A 15,994-nucleotide genomic window follows, 5' to 3' on the forward strand; every position below is an offset into this window, starting at 1 on the left:
ATTTTTTCTTAATTTGAGGAGAAAGGCCTTAAAGTCTTTAATTTGATATTTGAGTTTCTGACCAGAATGGTGAACATTTTTATCTTTTTTTTTTTTTAAAGATTTTATTTATTTATTTGAGAGGTAGAATTACAGACAGTGAGAGAAAGAGTGAAAGGTCTTCCTTCCATTGGTTCACTCCCCAAATGGCCACAACAGCTAGAGCTATGCCAATCTGAAGCCAGGAGCTTCTTCCTGGTCTCCCATGTGGGTGCAGGGGCCCAAGCACTTGGGCCATCTTCTACTGTTTCCCCAGGCCACAGCAGAGAGCTAATTGGAAGAGGAGCAGCCGAGACTAGAACTGGCACCCATACGGGATGCTGGTGCTGCAGGTGGAGGATTAACCTACTGCGCCATGGCGCCGGCCCCCTATTTTTATCTTATAATTCCAAGGTACAGTGAACATTCCCCCATGAACAAAGCAGTAAAAGGCAGAAACATAACTTTCTCAAGATTTGAGTCTGATAAAGAGCTCAAGAAACTCAACAACAAACAACCCAGTTAAGAAATGGGCAAAAGACTTGAACAGGCATTTTTCAAAAGAGGAAATCCAAATGGCCAACAAACACATGAAAAAAATGCTCAGGATCACTAGCCATCAGGGAAATGCAAATCAAAGCTACAATGAGGGGGAAACAGCACTGTGGCATTGCAGGTAAAGCTGCTGCCTTCGGTGCTGGCAGACTGGGATGTCGGTTCGAGTCTTAGCTGCTCCACTTCTGATCCAGCTCTCTGCTATGGCCTGGGAAAGCAGTAGAAGATGGTCCAGCAAGTCCTTGGACCCCTGGAACCTGCATGGAAGACCTAAAAGTTCCTGGCTCTTGGCTTTGGATCAGCCCAGCTCCAGCCATTGCAGCCATTGGGGGTTGACCCAGAGGATGGAAGACCTCTTTTTCTCTCTCTGCTTCTGCCTCTCTGTAATTTTGCCTTTCAAATAAATAAATAAATCTTGGAAAAAACTACAATGAAGCTTCACCTCACCCCAGTTAGAATGGCTCTCATATAGAAATCAGCAAACAATAACTGCTGGCAAGGATGTGGGGGAAAAGGTATCCTAATCCACTGTTGGTAGGAATGTAAACTAGTATAGCCATTGTGGAAGACAGTATGGAGATACTGCATAAAGCTGAAAACAGATACACCATATGACCCAGCAATCCCACTCCTGGAAATCTACCCAAAGAAATGAAAGGTACATGAAAGGTATCTGTACCCTCATGTTTACTGCAGCTGAATTCACAATAGCTAAGATATGGAACCAACCTAGATGTGTCCATCAACTGATGACTGGATAAAGAAAATGTGGGAAAAGAAATATACATATAGTGTGGTATACTACTCAGCTGTAAAAAATTGAAATCCTGTCTTTTGCAACAAAATGGATGCAACTGGAAATCATTTTACTTAGTGAAATAAGCCAGTCTCAAAAAGACAAATGTCATGTTTTCCCTGGTCTGTGGTAACTAATAGAGTACTCAAAAATGTAATATACAGCAGTGAACTGACATTTTGAGAGTTGATGACTGTTTACAGCTCTTATCTCTACTGTTGAGGAACAACTTTTTTTTTTCTTCTTACTAGTTGAATTCTTTACTTACTGCAGTGTTAATCTTGTGAGTATAAAGTAAACTGAAAGTAGGTCAGTAGATCATTGTAAAAATTGAGGGAGGGAATAAGAGAAGGAGGAGGAAGGATGAGACCATGGGTGGGAGGGAAGGTGGGGTGGGAAGTATCACCCATGATCCTAAATCTGTATATATGAAATACATGAAATCTGTTTACCTTAAAAATTTAATAAAAAAATAATAAAAAAAGATATTTGAGCCTGGCATTAACTCTAATAGCTTATTCATTACAAGTACAGCAACACTGAGGTACACTATTTCTTGCACTTTCTTAAATGAAAGGGGCACTTAACAAAAATAAGGACGTTGGCAGGTCATGAACCACACAACAAAGGAGAGATTTTGGAGGCAATTTAACTCTTCTACTTTGCCAAAATACTTTAGTTGGAGGGGAGGGATTATTCTAATCCTAGGTTCACATTTCAAGTACATTTAACAGTTGAAACGAAAATCCTATAGGCATCCCAACTTCAGTCTGTCTAAAATACAGTTCATTATACCCCTTTGCACAATGAGTAATTCTACCATCCCTTTGGTCATCCATGCCAGATACTTAGATCTCAATTTCTATCCTTCTCTACATTCCTGGAATGAATGAATGAATGAGAAAGCATGTTCTCTCTTACCCCAAATGCCTTTGGTAGTGCTATTTCTTCTGTCTGATATCTGTTTCTCCTCTAGTTTAAGTGGAACTCACAGTTTTAAGGCTCAGCCTTAGGTATCATTGTATCATCTCCTAAAAACCTTCACCACATTCTTTCACATTCATTCTTTTTCTGTTCCCCTAGTACCTGTAATAGTTATACAATTTTGCTGCCATCTTTAAGACTGATTCCTTGTACTACAGGGTAAATGTGAGGGTAGTACATTTGTAATTAATTCACTTATTCAATCAACCACTAGCTCAAATATTTTGGAGCACATACTATGGATCACAAACTATTGCAATCATTGAAGATTGAACAGTGAACATTCCTGTCTCCAGAACTTACATTTTAGTGAAAAAGAATTAAACAAATAAGCAAATGTATGGTATGACAAGTGGTGATGAGCCCTATCAGTGAAAAATGAAGCTACGAGATGGAACAAGGAACGTATGTGCATGAAGTGCAATAAATGCCTCACTGAGACAGGGTTTCTGAACAAAGGGAAAGAGAGGTAAATTCCACACTACAGGTTATAGCCAGTGTAAAGGCCATGGGGTGGAATCACACCTGGTGTGTTCCAGGAATAGCAAAAAGCAACAACAAGAAAACTAGTATGGCAGGAACAGGAGGAGGGACAGGGAGAGTAGGATGATATAATAGAGGAAAAAAAAAAAAAGACAGAGGAAATTAATATACAGTGGTCTACAAGGCCCAAAAGATTTTGGTTTTTACTTTGAATAGGTCAGGAGGATTTGTTGCAGTGGAGCAGTATAATTGGACCTCTGTTTCAAAAGGACCACTCAGGGTGATATTTTGAGAAAAGATGGTGGGAGGCAACAACGGAAGTAGGATGCTACTGTGATGATTTAGGTGAGAAGAGTTGCTGCAAGCCAGGCCAGTAACGACAGCTGATTAGGTTCTTGAATGCTGAAACAGAAAGAAGGTATTAATAGACTGAACTGTAGGGTATAAAAGAAAGAGAGGAGTCAAGGTCAGCCAGGACTTCAAACTAGAACACAGAGACAGAGTTACTGTGAATTGAGATGGAGAAAACTACGGGAGACCAAACTAGGGGAGAAGGATCAAGAATTTGGTTTGCGGCTGGTGCCGTGGCCCATTAGGTTAATTCCCCGCCTGCAGCGCTGGCACCCCCAGGTTCTAGTCCTAGTTGGGGTGCGGGGTACTAGCCCCGGTTGCTTCTCTTCCAGTCCAGCTCTCTGCTGTGGACCTGGAGGGCAGCAGAGGATGGCCCAAGTGCTTGGGTCCCTGCACCTGCATGGGAGACTGGGAGGAAGCACGTGGCTCTTGGCTTCGGATTGGCATAGCACCAGCCATAGTGGCCATTAAGGGAGTGAACCAACAGAAGGAAGACCTTTCTCTCTCTCACTGTCTATAACTCGCACTCTGTCTCTCTCACTGTCTAACTCTGCCTGGCAAAAAAAAAAAAAAAAAAGAATTTGGTGGTTTGCAACATGTGAAAGTGTGAGTTGCATATCAGATATGAAAGTGGAAACGTTTAATGATTATAATAATGATACCTAGCACCTATCAACTACAGGAGGTTATTTTGTGTACTTTGCTTGTGGTTGCTCATTTAATCTTTACAATAATTAGACGAAGTAGGTATCAGTTACAAAGCTAGGAAGTACCTAGGCCAGGATTAAAGGCAGGTAAGGTAATCTGGCTTGAGTCTGTGCCTTTGACTCCTGTATTGTTCTGAGGTGGAAATACCACTTTGGAGTTCAGGAGACAGATCTGGAGACATAAATTCCACCATCAGCACATAGATGATATTTAAAGCCATGACACTGGATAAGATCATCAAGGGAGAGTATAAGTTAAAAAAAAAAAAGGCCCAAAGACTGAGAAATAGACATTGATAAAAGGGGAAACAAGGAAACTATGATTCCTGAACTCTAAATGAACCACAGCTTTTTAAAGAGAAGGTTGGGCTATGTCAAATGTTGCTGAGGGGCTAGTGTTATGACATAGCAGGTAAAGCCACCGGCTGCAGTGCCAGCATCCCATATGGGTGCTGGTTTGAGTCCCGGCTGCTCCACTTCCGATCCAGCTCTCTGCTATGGCCTGGGAAAGCAGTAGAAGGTAGCCCAAGTCCTTGGGCCCCTGCACCCACATGGGAGACCCAGAAGAAGCTCCTGGCTCCTGGCTTCGGATTGGCGCAGTTCCAGCCATTGCAGATCTGGGGAGTGAACCATTGGATGGAAGACCTCTCTCTCTCTTTCTGCCTCTCCTCTCTCTGTGTAACTCTTTCAAGTAAATAAATAAATCTTAAAAAAAAAAAAAAAAAGGGCCGGCGCTGTGGCTCAATAGGCTAATCCTCCACCTGCGACTGCGGCACACCGGGTTCTAGTCCCAGTCAGAGCACCAGATTCTGTCCCTGTTGCTCCTCTTCCAGTCCAGCTCTCTGCTATGGCCCGGGAGTGCAGCCGAGGATGGCCCAAGTGCTTGGGCCCTGCACCCGAATGGGAGACCAGGAGAAGCACCTGGCTCCTGGCTTTGGATCAGCACAGCGCACTGGCTGTAGCGGCCATTTGGGGGGTGAACCCACAGAAGGAAGACCTCTCTATGTGTCTCTGTCTCTCTGCCTGTCAAAAAAAAAAAAAAAAAAAAAAAAAAAAAGAATGGAAATCTTCTGGTTACCCTTGGAGTTATCTTTTTGGTACCTCCCCCCACCCCCGCCCAAGGAATTTGTAATAATGCACTTTAAAAGGAAAAATAAACCAAATCCTGAGAAGATGCACTTAATAAAACACAAGAGAAGGCAAATTTACACAAGGGCAGGTACAGGAATTTAAAAATCAAGAAAAAAGGAAAAAGGCAGCAGATATGTCCCCACTTTTAAAGAAAAGAACCCAGAATGAAGATAAGTATTGAGTATAATTTGTCACAGAGGAGAACATTCAGGAAATATAAAATAGAATGTAGATATGAATATACTGACTTAAGAGTGGAGTCATTAAATAGCAAGAAATGTTTTAACTCAATAATTAGGTGAATACAATATAACCACATAAAACCACACTTTTCAAAAATGCATTCTCTGAAACTTAATCATTTCTAGGGGGCCAGCATTGTGGCATAGTGAGTTAAGCCATTGCCTGTGATGTTGGCATCCTATATGGGCACTACTTAAGTGTCCCAGTTGTTCCAGTTCAGATCCAGTTCCATGCTAATGGCCTGGGAAAGTAGCAGAAGATGGCCCAGTACCTGGACCTCTGCCACCCATGTGAGAGATCAAGGAGGAGCTCCTGGCTTCAGCCTGGCCCAGCCGCAGCCCTCTAGAGTTTCTTTGGCCCAGCTGCAGCCATCTCACTCTGTAACTCTGACTTTCAAATACCTAATACATCTTTTTTTAAAAAGTAACCATTTCTAATGGTGCCATTTAATAGCCTAAAAGCATAAAAACTTGGAAAAATAAATTTGGCTATACATTAACAGGATCTGCTAGAACAGATAACAAAGCAATATATAGATTTTGTGTGATTTTTAGTTAGAAGCAGTTACTACAAAACAAAACAAAACTCCAAGAGAAGAGTTCACAAAGTCAAATGCCTGGAGGGTAAAGGCAGATAACAAAATGAGTGAAGCAGGCAGAGCATAAGGGCCAACAGGGAGCTGTGGTGAACAGGCAACCAAAGGAACAGTTGCTACTCAGCTCAAACCACTATTGCTACATAGAAAGCATGCTGTTTTGCCAGATCTAATTCTTTAAATCATAGTTTTACATGAAAGTTCTCAATGTTTAAAATATTCACAGCTAATTCAAATTTATAAACTGTGTGCAGACCACGCAATCCATTTTTAAGGAAGTATTTAGGCCTTTGAGCACTAGTATCCTCTGCATTAGACATTTTCTATTCATTATAACTAAGGAACATAAGAGGAAAGTAGAGGCCAATCCTTCTGAATGACAACATGTGAGTTGCTTATCAGACATGAAAGTGGAAATGTTTGATGATTGTAATAAAGATACCTAGCACCTATCAACTACAGGAGGTTATTTTGTACACTTTGCTAGTGAACACGCGCTAAGGGAAAGAATTTTGCAGCAAGTCAGAAAATCTTGGTTTTAGTGTAGGTGCTGCCATTTAGTACTCGTTGGGTGATCCTGAACTTCTGTTTAATCATGTGTAAAATACAGTTTCATAAATCACCCTAACATTTACTGAGCTGTAGTGAATAGCAAATTAGAAAGTAGCTCACAGCATATCATAAACTATAAGGCTCAACACAAATATAAATAAATTGCTTTAAAAGGAGACCTAAGGGCTGGTGTTGTGGGATAGTAGGTAAAGCTGCTGCTTGCAATATTGGCATGCTATATGGGTGCTGGTTCACGTCCTGGCTGCTCCACTTCTGATCCAGCTCCCTGCTAATGGACTGGGAAAAGCAATGGAAGATGGCCCAAGCCCCTGCCATCCATGTGGATGACCTGGAAGAAGCTCCTGGCTCCTGGCTTTGGCCGGGCCCAGCCGTGGCCATTGGAGCCATCTGAGAGTGAACCAGCAGATGGAAGATTTCTCTTTGTAACTCTTTCAAATGAATAAATCAATCAAAAAAAAAAAAAAAAAAGGAGACCTAACAGGGTGACCTAAGAACATTTTATAGAGTCACTCTCCTCATAAAATGAGAATGTGCATTACTCAGCTCATGGGGGCTTCTTAGATACATTAAAATTATACAATTCTGACGGCGCCACGGCTCAACAGGCTAATCCTCCACCTAGTGGCACTGGCACACCGGGTTCTAGTCCTGGTTGGGGCACCGGATTCTTTCCCGGTTGCTCCTCTTCCAGGCCAGCTCTATGCTGTGGCCCAGGAGTGCAGTGGAGGATGGCCCAAGTGCTTGGGCCCTGCACCCCATGGGAGACCAGGAGAAGCACCTGGCTCCTGATCAGCGCAATGCGCCGGCCACAGCGCGCTGGCCGCGGTGGCCATTGGAGGGTGAACCAACGGCAAAAGGAAGACCTTTCTCTCTGTCTCTCTCTCTCTCTCTCTCACTGTCCACTCTGCCTGTAAAAATAAAATAAAATTAAAAATATTTAAAAAATTATACAATTCTTTCCTAATGTTCAGTACAATCTAATTACTTGGTAATAAACTATTTGCCTAGTATGGCCAACTGTACTAATCAACCTGGGCACAGCAGCCTCTAAAAAATCAAGTGCATTATTGGATTTCCCAAGGCAACAAGCAACTTAATACAGCTAGTTTGGAAGAAGTTATTTCTTACTTTTTTTTTTTTTGACAGGCAGAGTGGACAGAGAGCGAGAGAGAGAGAAAGGTCTTCCTTTGCCATTGGTTCACCCTCCAATGGCCACTGTGGCCGGCACACTGCACTGATCCGATGGCAGGAGCCAGGTGCTTCTCCTGGTCTCCCATGGGGTGCAGGGCCCAAGCACTTGGGCCATCCTCCACTGCACTCCCAGGCCACAGCAGAGAGCTGGCCTGGAAGAGGGGCAACCGGGACAGAATCCAGCACCCCGACCGGGACTAGAACCCGGTGTGCTGGCGCCGCAAGGCGGAGGATTAGCCTAGTGAGTTGCGGCGCCGGCCTATTTGTTATTCTTTTCTTTCCTTCTCTTTTAGGATGCTTTAAAGCTTAAAATGGATTAATATGGTCCTCTAACAGACCCAGATTATCTGTTCCCTACTGCTGAAGTTTCTGGAGGGATTGCTTCCACATCGGGTGATGCAAGAATAGGGAAGCAATAGTCATCAGGTCCAGGAGGAGTTAAGGGAAAAAAGCAGAAATGGCTTTCTGGCCATGACTCAAGAAATTTAAAATCAAAGCTAACGATTTTTCCATTGACCTCGTTTTACGCAGAAGTGTTTGTAAGAAATATTTCTTGACTAATGTTATTCTACTTATCTTAGACCATTAATTAAACAATACATGATTGGGCCGGCACCGCGGCTCACTAGGCTAATCCTCCGCCTAGCGGCGCCGGCACACCAGGTTCTAGTCCCAGTCGGGGCGCCGGATTCTGTCCCGGTTGCCCCTCTTCCAGGCCAGCCCTCTGCTGTGGCCAGGGAGTGCAGTGGAGGATGGCCCAGGTGCTTGGGCCCTGCACCCCATGGGAGACCAGGAAAAGCACCTGGCTCCTGGCTCCTGCCATCGGATCAGCGCGGTGCGCCGGCTGCAGCGGCGGCCATTGGAGGGTGAACCAACGGCAAAAGGAAGACCTTTCTCTCTGTCTCTCTCTCTCTCACTGTCCACTCTGCCTGTCACAAAAAAAAAAAAAAAAAAAAAAAAAAAAAAACCACAATACATGATTTGAAGACTAAGAAAGTACCATTTATGAGGAACCGTACTGGATTTAAAACTCCATATTATTCTAAGAGATTTTTTTTTTTTTGGACAGGCAGAGTGGATAGTGAGAGAGAGACAGAGAGAAAGTCTTCCTTTTTCTATTGGTTCACTCCCCAATGGCTGCTGTGGCTGGTGCGCCGCGCTGATCCGAAGCCAGGAGCCAGGTGCTTCTCCTGGTCTCCCATGCGGGTGCAGGGTCCAAGGACCTGGGCCATCCTCCACTGCACTCCCGGGCCACAGCAGAGAGCTGGACTGGAAGAGGAGCAACCGGGACAGAATCCGGCACCCTGACCGGGACTAGAACCCGGTGTGCCAGGGCCGCAGGCGGAGGATTAGCCTATTGAGCCGCAGCGCCAGCCTCTAAGAGATTTTTCACTTTCAGCTTTCATCAAACCACAATTCATCTAGCAAATTCAACAAATCAAGTCTCTTTTACTAGCCAATTTCTTGAATGTAAGTGTGGAGGCAAGTTGAATGATGGCAGCTTGAAAGACTTAAAGGGGGCTGGCACTGTGGTGTAGCGGGTAAAGCCGCCACCTTCAGTGCCGGCATCCCATATGGGCACTGGTACAAGCCCTGACTGTTCACTTCCAATCTAGCTCTCTGCTATGGCCTGGGAAAACAGTAAAAGATGGCCCAAGTCTTTGGGCCCCTGCACCCATGTGGGAGACCTGGAAGAAGCTCCTGGCTCCTGACTTCAGATCAGCACAGCTCTGGCCATTGCGGCCATCTGAGGAGTGAACCAGCTGATGGAACCCCTCTCTTTTTCTCTTTCTCTCTCCCTCCCTCCCTCTCTCTCTCTGTAACTCTGCCTTTCAAATAAATAAATAAATCTTTAAAAAAAAAAAAAAAAAAAGACTCCAAAGGTCCTTGGGGCCAGTGTTGTGGTATAATAGGTTAAGCCACCATCTGCAACTTCAGCATCCTATAAAGGCTCCTTCTGATGCAGCTCCCTGCTAATGTGTCTGGGAAAGCAGTGGAAGATATCCCCAAGTCCTTGGGACCTTGTACCCACATGAGAGATGTGGATGAAGCTCTTGGCTTCAGCCAGGCCCAGCACCAGTGGACATAAGATTTCTCTCTTAATCTGTTCCACCCCCTGCCCCCATCTTCTCTCTGTAACTCTGCTTTGCAAATAAATAACATAAATCTTAAAAAAAAGACTTAAAAGGTTCAAAATTAAACATTTTCCTTAAAAAACACATTCTTTGTAAGTCTATGGGTTATACTTTTTCTTCCTTTTTTGTCCAAACTCTTTGAATGACTTACTGTAATTTTAAAAAAATTATATGATCAGAATAAAATCACTTTTCCATAAAAGGAATCTCCCCCTTCCTCAATACATAAGGAAAAGAATTCTGATAGTCACATTTGTTCACAGATGCTATTATGGGGTTGCTTAGTACCTTTTAAGAAACCCTGTGGGAGGGGAAAAAAAGGTCTTAAATTAAAAAATTATTTGAGCCACAGAAAAAGATGACTAGAAATAAAACTTGAAGTTAAATTACTTTTTCAAAAGAAAACTAGAGAAATGGCTACTGAGCCTAGCAGTGAAGATGCCAGTTAGAATGTCTGTGTCCCACACTGGGGTATCTGGGTTTGATACCTAACTCTGGCTCCTCATTCAGGCTTCCTGCTATACAGGGAGGCAGAAGTGATGGTTCAAGCATTTGAGTGTCTGTCACCCACATGGGAGACCTGGGTTGATTCTTGGCTCCTGGCTTTGATCTGGCCCAGCTCCAGCTATTACGAGCACCTGGGGAATGAACCAGAGGACAGGAGTTCTCTCTCCTCATCTCTCTCCTCTGCCTCTCAAATAAGTAATATTTTTAATATTATGTACATAAAAAAGTTAGAAAGTTAAAGTAAATTTATACAAAGATCCTTATTTACTAGCCCCTTTAAAGGTGAAATCTCTTAATTGTAAATAATATGAAAATGGAATGATTCCATGGCTTGGTGAATAACAGTGTGATTATCTGGGTTCAAATCCTAGCTTGTGGCCGGCGCTGCGGCTCACTAGGCTAATCCTCCGCCTTGCGGCGCCGGCACACCGGGTTCTAGTCCCGGTCGGGGCGCCAGATTCTGTCCCAGTTCCCCTCTTCCAGGCCAGCTCTCTGCTGTGGCCTGGGAGTGCAGTGGAGGATGGCCCAAGTGCTTGGGCCCTGCACCCCATGGGAGACCAGGAGAAGCGCCTGGCTCCTGCCATTGGATCAGCGCGGTGCGCCGGCCACAGCGGCCATTGGAGGGTGAACCACCAACGGCAAAGGAAGACCTTTCTCTCTGCCTCTCTCTCTCACTGTCCATTCTGCCTGTCAAAAAAAAAAAAAAAAAAAAAAAATCCTAGCTTCTGTCACTGACTGTATCTATGAATTACTCAGCCAGGTCACTTACACTCTGTAAAGCTCAGTTTCTACGTTGTAAAATAAGGAAAAAATTAATTTCAAGTTATTTAAAAATGAAGTGAAATGATACATAACTTTCTCTTTTAAAATGATTTGTTTGAAAGGCAGAGTTCCAGAGAGAGAAAAGGAGAGAGATCTCCAGCTGCCTGGTTTACTTTCAAATGGCTGCAACGACCAAGTCTGGGCTAGACAGAAGCCAAGAGCCTCTTCCTGGTCTCCCACATGGGTGCAGGGGCCCAAGGACCTGAACCATCCTCCAGTGCCCTTCCAGGTGAACAAGCAGGGAGCTGGGTTAGAAATGGAACAGTAGGACTCAAACTGGTGCCCATATAGGACGCTGGCGCTGCAGGCCATGGCTTAACCCACTGTGCCACAGTGCTGACCTCATAATTTTCTCTTATGCCATACAAATTTATCCTGTAGCAAAAATGCAACGAAGGTAACTAATAAGCACAGTTAGACTAGTACATCATGTAGTACACAGTTGAACTAGTATATACATGTAGGTGCATCATGACCCCATTATATATAGAAATGAATACTGCCACCTCGGGATTCATTTTGAAGGAAGAACTTTGTTCCCTAATACTATACTAGAATCTTTTAAACTATGTATTTTCTTTTTTTTTAACTTTTATTTAATGAATATAGATTTCCAAAGTACAGCTTATGGATTACAATGTCCCCCTCCCCCAATGACTTCCCTCCCACCCGCAACCCTCCCCTTTCCCGCTCTCTCTCCCCTTTCATTCATATCAAGATTCATTATCAATTTTCTATATATACAGAAGATCAGTTTAGTATACATTAAGTAAAGATTTCAACAGTTTGCACCCACATAGAAACACAAAGTGAAAAATACTGTTTGAGTACTTGTTATAGCATTAACTCTCAATGTACAGCACATTAAGGACGGAGATCCTACATGAGGAGTAAGTGCACAGTGACTTCTGTTGTTGACTTTACAAATTGACACTCCTATTTATGGCATCAGTAATCTCCCTATGCTCCAGTCATGAGTTTCCAAGGCTATGGAAGCCTTTTGAGTTCACCGACTCTTATCTTATTTAGACAAGGTCATAGTCAAAGTAGAAGTTCTCTCCTCCCTTCAGAGAAAGGTACCTCCTTCTTTGAAGACCTTTTCTCTCCACTGGGATCTCACTCACACAGATCTTTCATTTGGGTCCTTTTTTTTTTTTTTTTTTTTTTTTGCCATGCCTGAAATACTCTCATGGGCTTTTCAGCCAGATCCGAATGTCTTTAGGGCTGATTCTGAGGCCAGAGTGCTGTTTAGGACATCCGCCATTCTATGAGTCTGCTGTGTATCTCGCTTCCCAGGTTGGATCGCTCTCCCCTTTATTTATTCTATCGGTTAGTATTAGCAGGCACTGGACTTGTTCATGTGATCCCTTTGACTCTTAGTCCTTTCATTATGATCAATTGTGAACAGAAATTGATCACTTGGACTAGTGAGATGGCACTGGTACATGCCACTTTGACGGGATTGAATTGGAATCCCCTGGTATGTTTTTTAACTCTACCATTTGGGGCAAGTCAGCTTGAGCATGTTCCAAATTGTACATCTCTTCCCACTCTTATTCTCACTCTTATATTTAACAGGGATCACATTAAACTATGTATTTTTTTTTTTAATTTAGCTTTTTTTTTTTTTTTTTTTGACAGGCAGAGTGGACAGTGAGAGAGAGAGACAGAGAGAGAAAGGTCTTCCTTTGCCGTTGGTTCACCCTCCAATGGCCGCCGCTGCAGCCGGCGCACCGCGCTGATCCGATGGCAGGAGCCAGGATCCAGGTGCTTTTCCTGGTCTCCCATGGGGTGCAGGGCCTAAGCACCTGGGCCATCCTCCACTGCACTCCCTGGCCATAGCAGAGAGCTGGCCTGGAAGAGGGGCAACCAGGACAGAATCTGGCGCCCCAACCGGGACTAGAACCCGGTGTGCCGGCGCCACAAGGTGGAGGATTAGCCTATTGAGCCACAGCGCCAGTTCTAAACTATGTATTTTCAACACTGTTTTTCTATAAACCAAATCAGTATTTTCTACAACCTAATATTCAAAGACACAAGGTTGTTTTAACTAAAGTAGAGATATATAAAACTGGTCACTTAGAAGGTAATTAAAATCACGTAATGGTTGTGGTGATATAGACTTGCTTTTAGAAATTATATTTGGGAAATGGTCGGCACCGCGGCTCAATAGGCTAATCCTCCACCTAGCGGCGCTGGCACACCGGGTTCTAGTCCCGGTCGGGGCGCTGGATTCTTTCCCGGTTGCCCCTCTTCCAGGCCAGCTCTCGGCTGTGGCCTGGGAAGGCAGCGGAGGATGGCCCAAGTGCTTGGGCCCTGCATCCCATGGGAGACCAGGAGAAGCACCTGGCTCCTGCCTTCGGATCAGCACGGTGTGCCAGACGCAGCGCGCCAGCCGTGGCGGCCATTGGAGGGTGAACCAATGGCAAAAGGAAGACCTTTCTCTCTGTCTCTCTCTCTCTCTCACTATCCACTCTGCCTGTCAAAAAAAAAAAAAAAAAAAAAAGAAATTATATTTGGGAAACAATAAATACTCCATAAAATTTCCTTAACAATTATTTATAATGCTGTAAATGTTTATAGGATTCTTTCTAGATTTGCATCCTGTATTATAAGGACCCCTCTCCTGTTTCTGTGTAACTCTTTCACTTAAATAAATCTGAAAAAATAAAAGCCTACTAAAAATTTTTTTTATTGTGACATGTGTGGGAAAATGATTTGACTTTTTTAATTCCAGATTAATGTGGGTAATTTAATTAAATCATTAGATCAAAAGATTTCAAATTGTTTACATGACTTTAAAAGTGACTTAAACTGGAATGAGAAAATGCAAAAACATGTTACAGCAAAAACATTTTATTGGGAAGGAAATGAAAATTTTCAGTCACAGTAACTCAACCTACAACTCAGTTAAGAATGATATTTTTCTCTTATACTATTTCAGTTTGAATTATTAACACTTATTAAAAATTAAACAATGGTAAATTTGGACACAAATATTTCATAGGCTTATAGTGTTTTTTTCTTAGATTAGCAAATTAGGTTAAAAACAAGTATTTGTACTTTTATTTACTTCACCTGAACTTAGATTAACTTAAATTGAAAAAAAGTAATAGCATTGAATGTAAAATTTGGGGTACACTAAAATTTCACTTGAATTTAAATTTATTTACATTTCTCTGTCAACACTGGGCACTGAGTAAAATCCATTTCTTAAAAATACCACTAATATGCTAACATGAACAGATTTTTAAAAGATAAAATTAAATTTATTTTAATATTGAGTGCTAAGGAGACAATCTTTAACCTACTCAACTAATTTATTGAGATCTCCAAGGAATCATGAGATACAGTAACAGACACACAGGTAATGCCATTGATAGCAACTAATTCATTAATTTCCATATACAAATAATTCATAAACAAAAAATTCCTCTCTTATAGTGCTATACTAGGGGTGTAACTCCTTATAAAGCAAGTGCAAATGTGGCATCAAACTTACTTTTCCAAAGAAGCCTTTGAAGAACTTCCTTTCCTGGAGGAACAGGGGGACAAGTCGAGCGCTATTACTGTACAGGCTAAATGTCCCAGGATTTCACACAAATAAGCACACACAGAAGTCGGGGAAAGGACAAAGTGAGAGAAGGGGAGGTAGTGAGAGTTTTAAAGAGTTATCCATATCAGGAGTGACAGGGAAAAAGGAAGGGTGTACAAAAATGCAGGAAAACACAATATATGAGCTGAGAATCCATGGAAAGAGTGAGAAGAAATTAGGACCTGCATTCATGCAGAGCAACTAATTTATAAATCTCTAATTTTAAAACAGAGATTACACAAATTTGGCAGCAGAGAAATAGATTAGAACATGCTGAATTAGGATGATGTTGCATTTTAAAATTTCCTAACAGAGGGTAGTAATAGAAGGCTGGCTCTATCCACATTCTTCAATTTAAAAGCAGTGGTCAGCTATGTGGAATTTACCAATTAAAACACCAGTCAACATTCAAATCATGTTAAAATTTCAAAACATAAAATTAAATTATGAGTACACATTAAGAGTACTTGTCACACTTTTGCTTGGTGAGTTAAAGACATTACTTAGCGATTACTCCATACTACTTGAGGGAGCTTATCCATTGGCTTTCCATTTTCTTGTGCATAAGTACCAATCTATAGGGTATGTGTATGCTGATCAATTTCACAACATACGTGGGAAACAACAGGTATGTTCTGTCCTAGAAAAGAACAAATCACCTATAAAGAACATCTGATGTTTACACTGGAGCTGAGAAAACATATCTGAGTACCAAATCATGTCTGTGGGCCACAAATGAAATTTCAAGAATAAACTTTGCTTTCCTTTTTAAATGTTGTTGTAAAATACAGAAACTTGTATTGACATAATTTATAAGTATACAAGTTTGAAGTTATCAGACAAGAGCCAAACTATTTATGGTTTCAGTGCCAATTTATAAGCATCATTTATAAAAACTGACCATCATTTAAAAGAAGAACTTTTAGACAGCAGATGGGTTATAACTCATCCAAGCCAGCTTCACTTTAAATTTCCTAGCTGTAGTTGAACTACTTCAAGCCTGTGCTTTTTACAATTGTTAGTTTTGAACACTGTATAAATGCCTAGGAAAAGATACACTTAGCAATACGCCAATTTATAAACTCATTCAATGCTCTCAAACACTTGAAAGTTTGTTTTCCTCCCAAGTTTTGAAAATCATAAATAGCATCAAATATTTCCACAAAACATTCTGAACTTAAGCTGGAAAATTCATAAAGCAATGGGGGTCGTTATGACATTAAGATTAAGGGTATTTCTGCTGCCAAGTTTGGTGGCCCTAGTTTTGTTAGACTATGAGTAACTACCAGCTTTCAAGGGCACAGCCAA

The 15,994-nt window shown here is 42.2% G+C and overlaps 1 protein-coding gene across 50 annotated transcripts in view; it reads right to left on the reverse strand.

Moving 5' to 3' along the window:
• NUMB (NUMB endocytic adaptor protein) overlaps window positions 1–15,994 on the reverse strand; it is a 176,411-nt gene that overhangs the window by 30,007 nt on the left and 130,410 nt on the right. For 24 of the 50 annotated variants that reach the window (XM_070065207.1, XM_070065226.1, XM_070065211.1 and 21 more), the window contains one exon: window positions 14,594–14,626. The exons of the other annotated variants lie outside the window; for them this stretch is intronic. In XM_070065207.1, coding sequence (XP_069921308.1) covers window positions 14,594–14,626 — 33 coding nt within the window. The remainder of the gene's footprint in view (window positions 1–14,593; window positions 14,627–15,994) is intronic. 50 annotated transcript variants of the gene reach the window in all.

Source organism: Oryctolagus cuniculus, chromosome 20, assembly GCF_964237555.1.
Source record: "Oryctolagus cuniculus chromosome 20, mOryCun1.1, whole genome shotgun sequence".
Lineage (NCBI taxonomy): Eukaryota > Metazoa > Chordata > Mammalia > Lagomorpha > Leporidae > Oryctolagus > Oryctolagus cuniculus.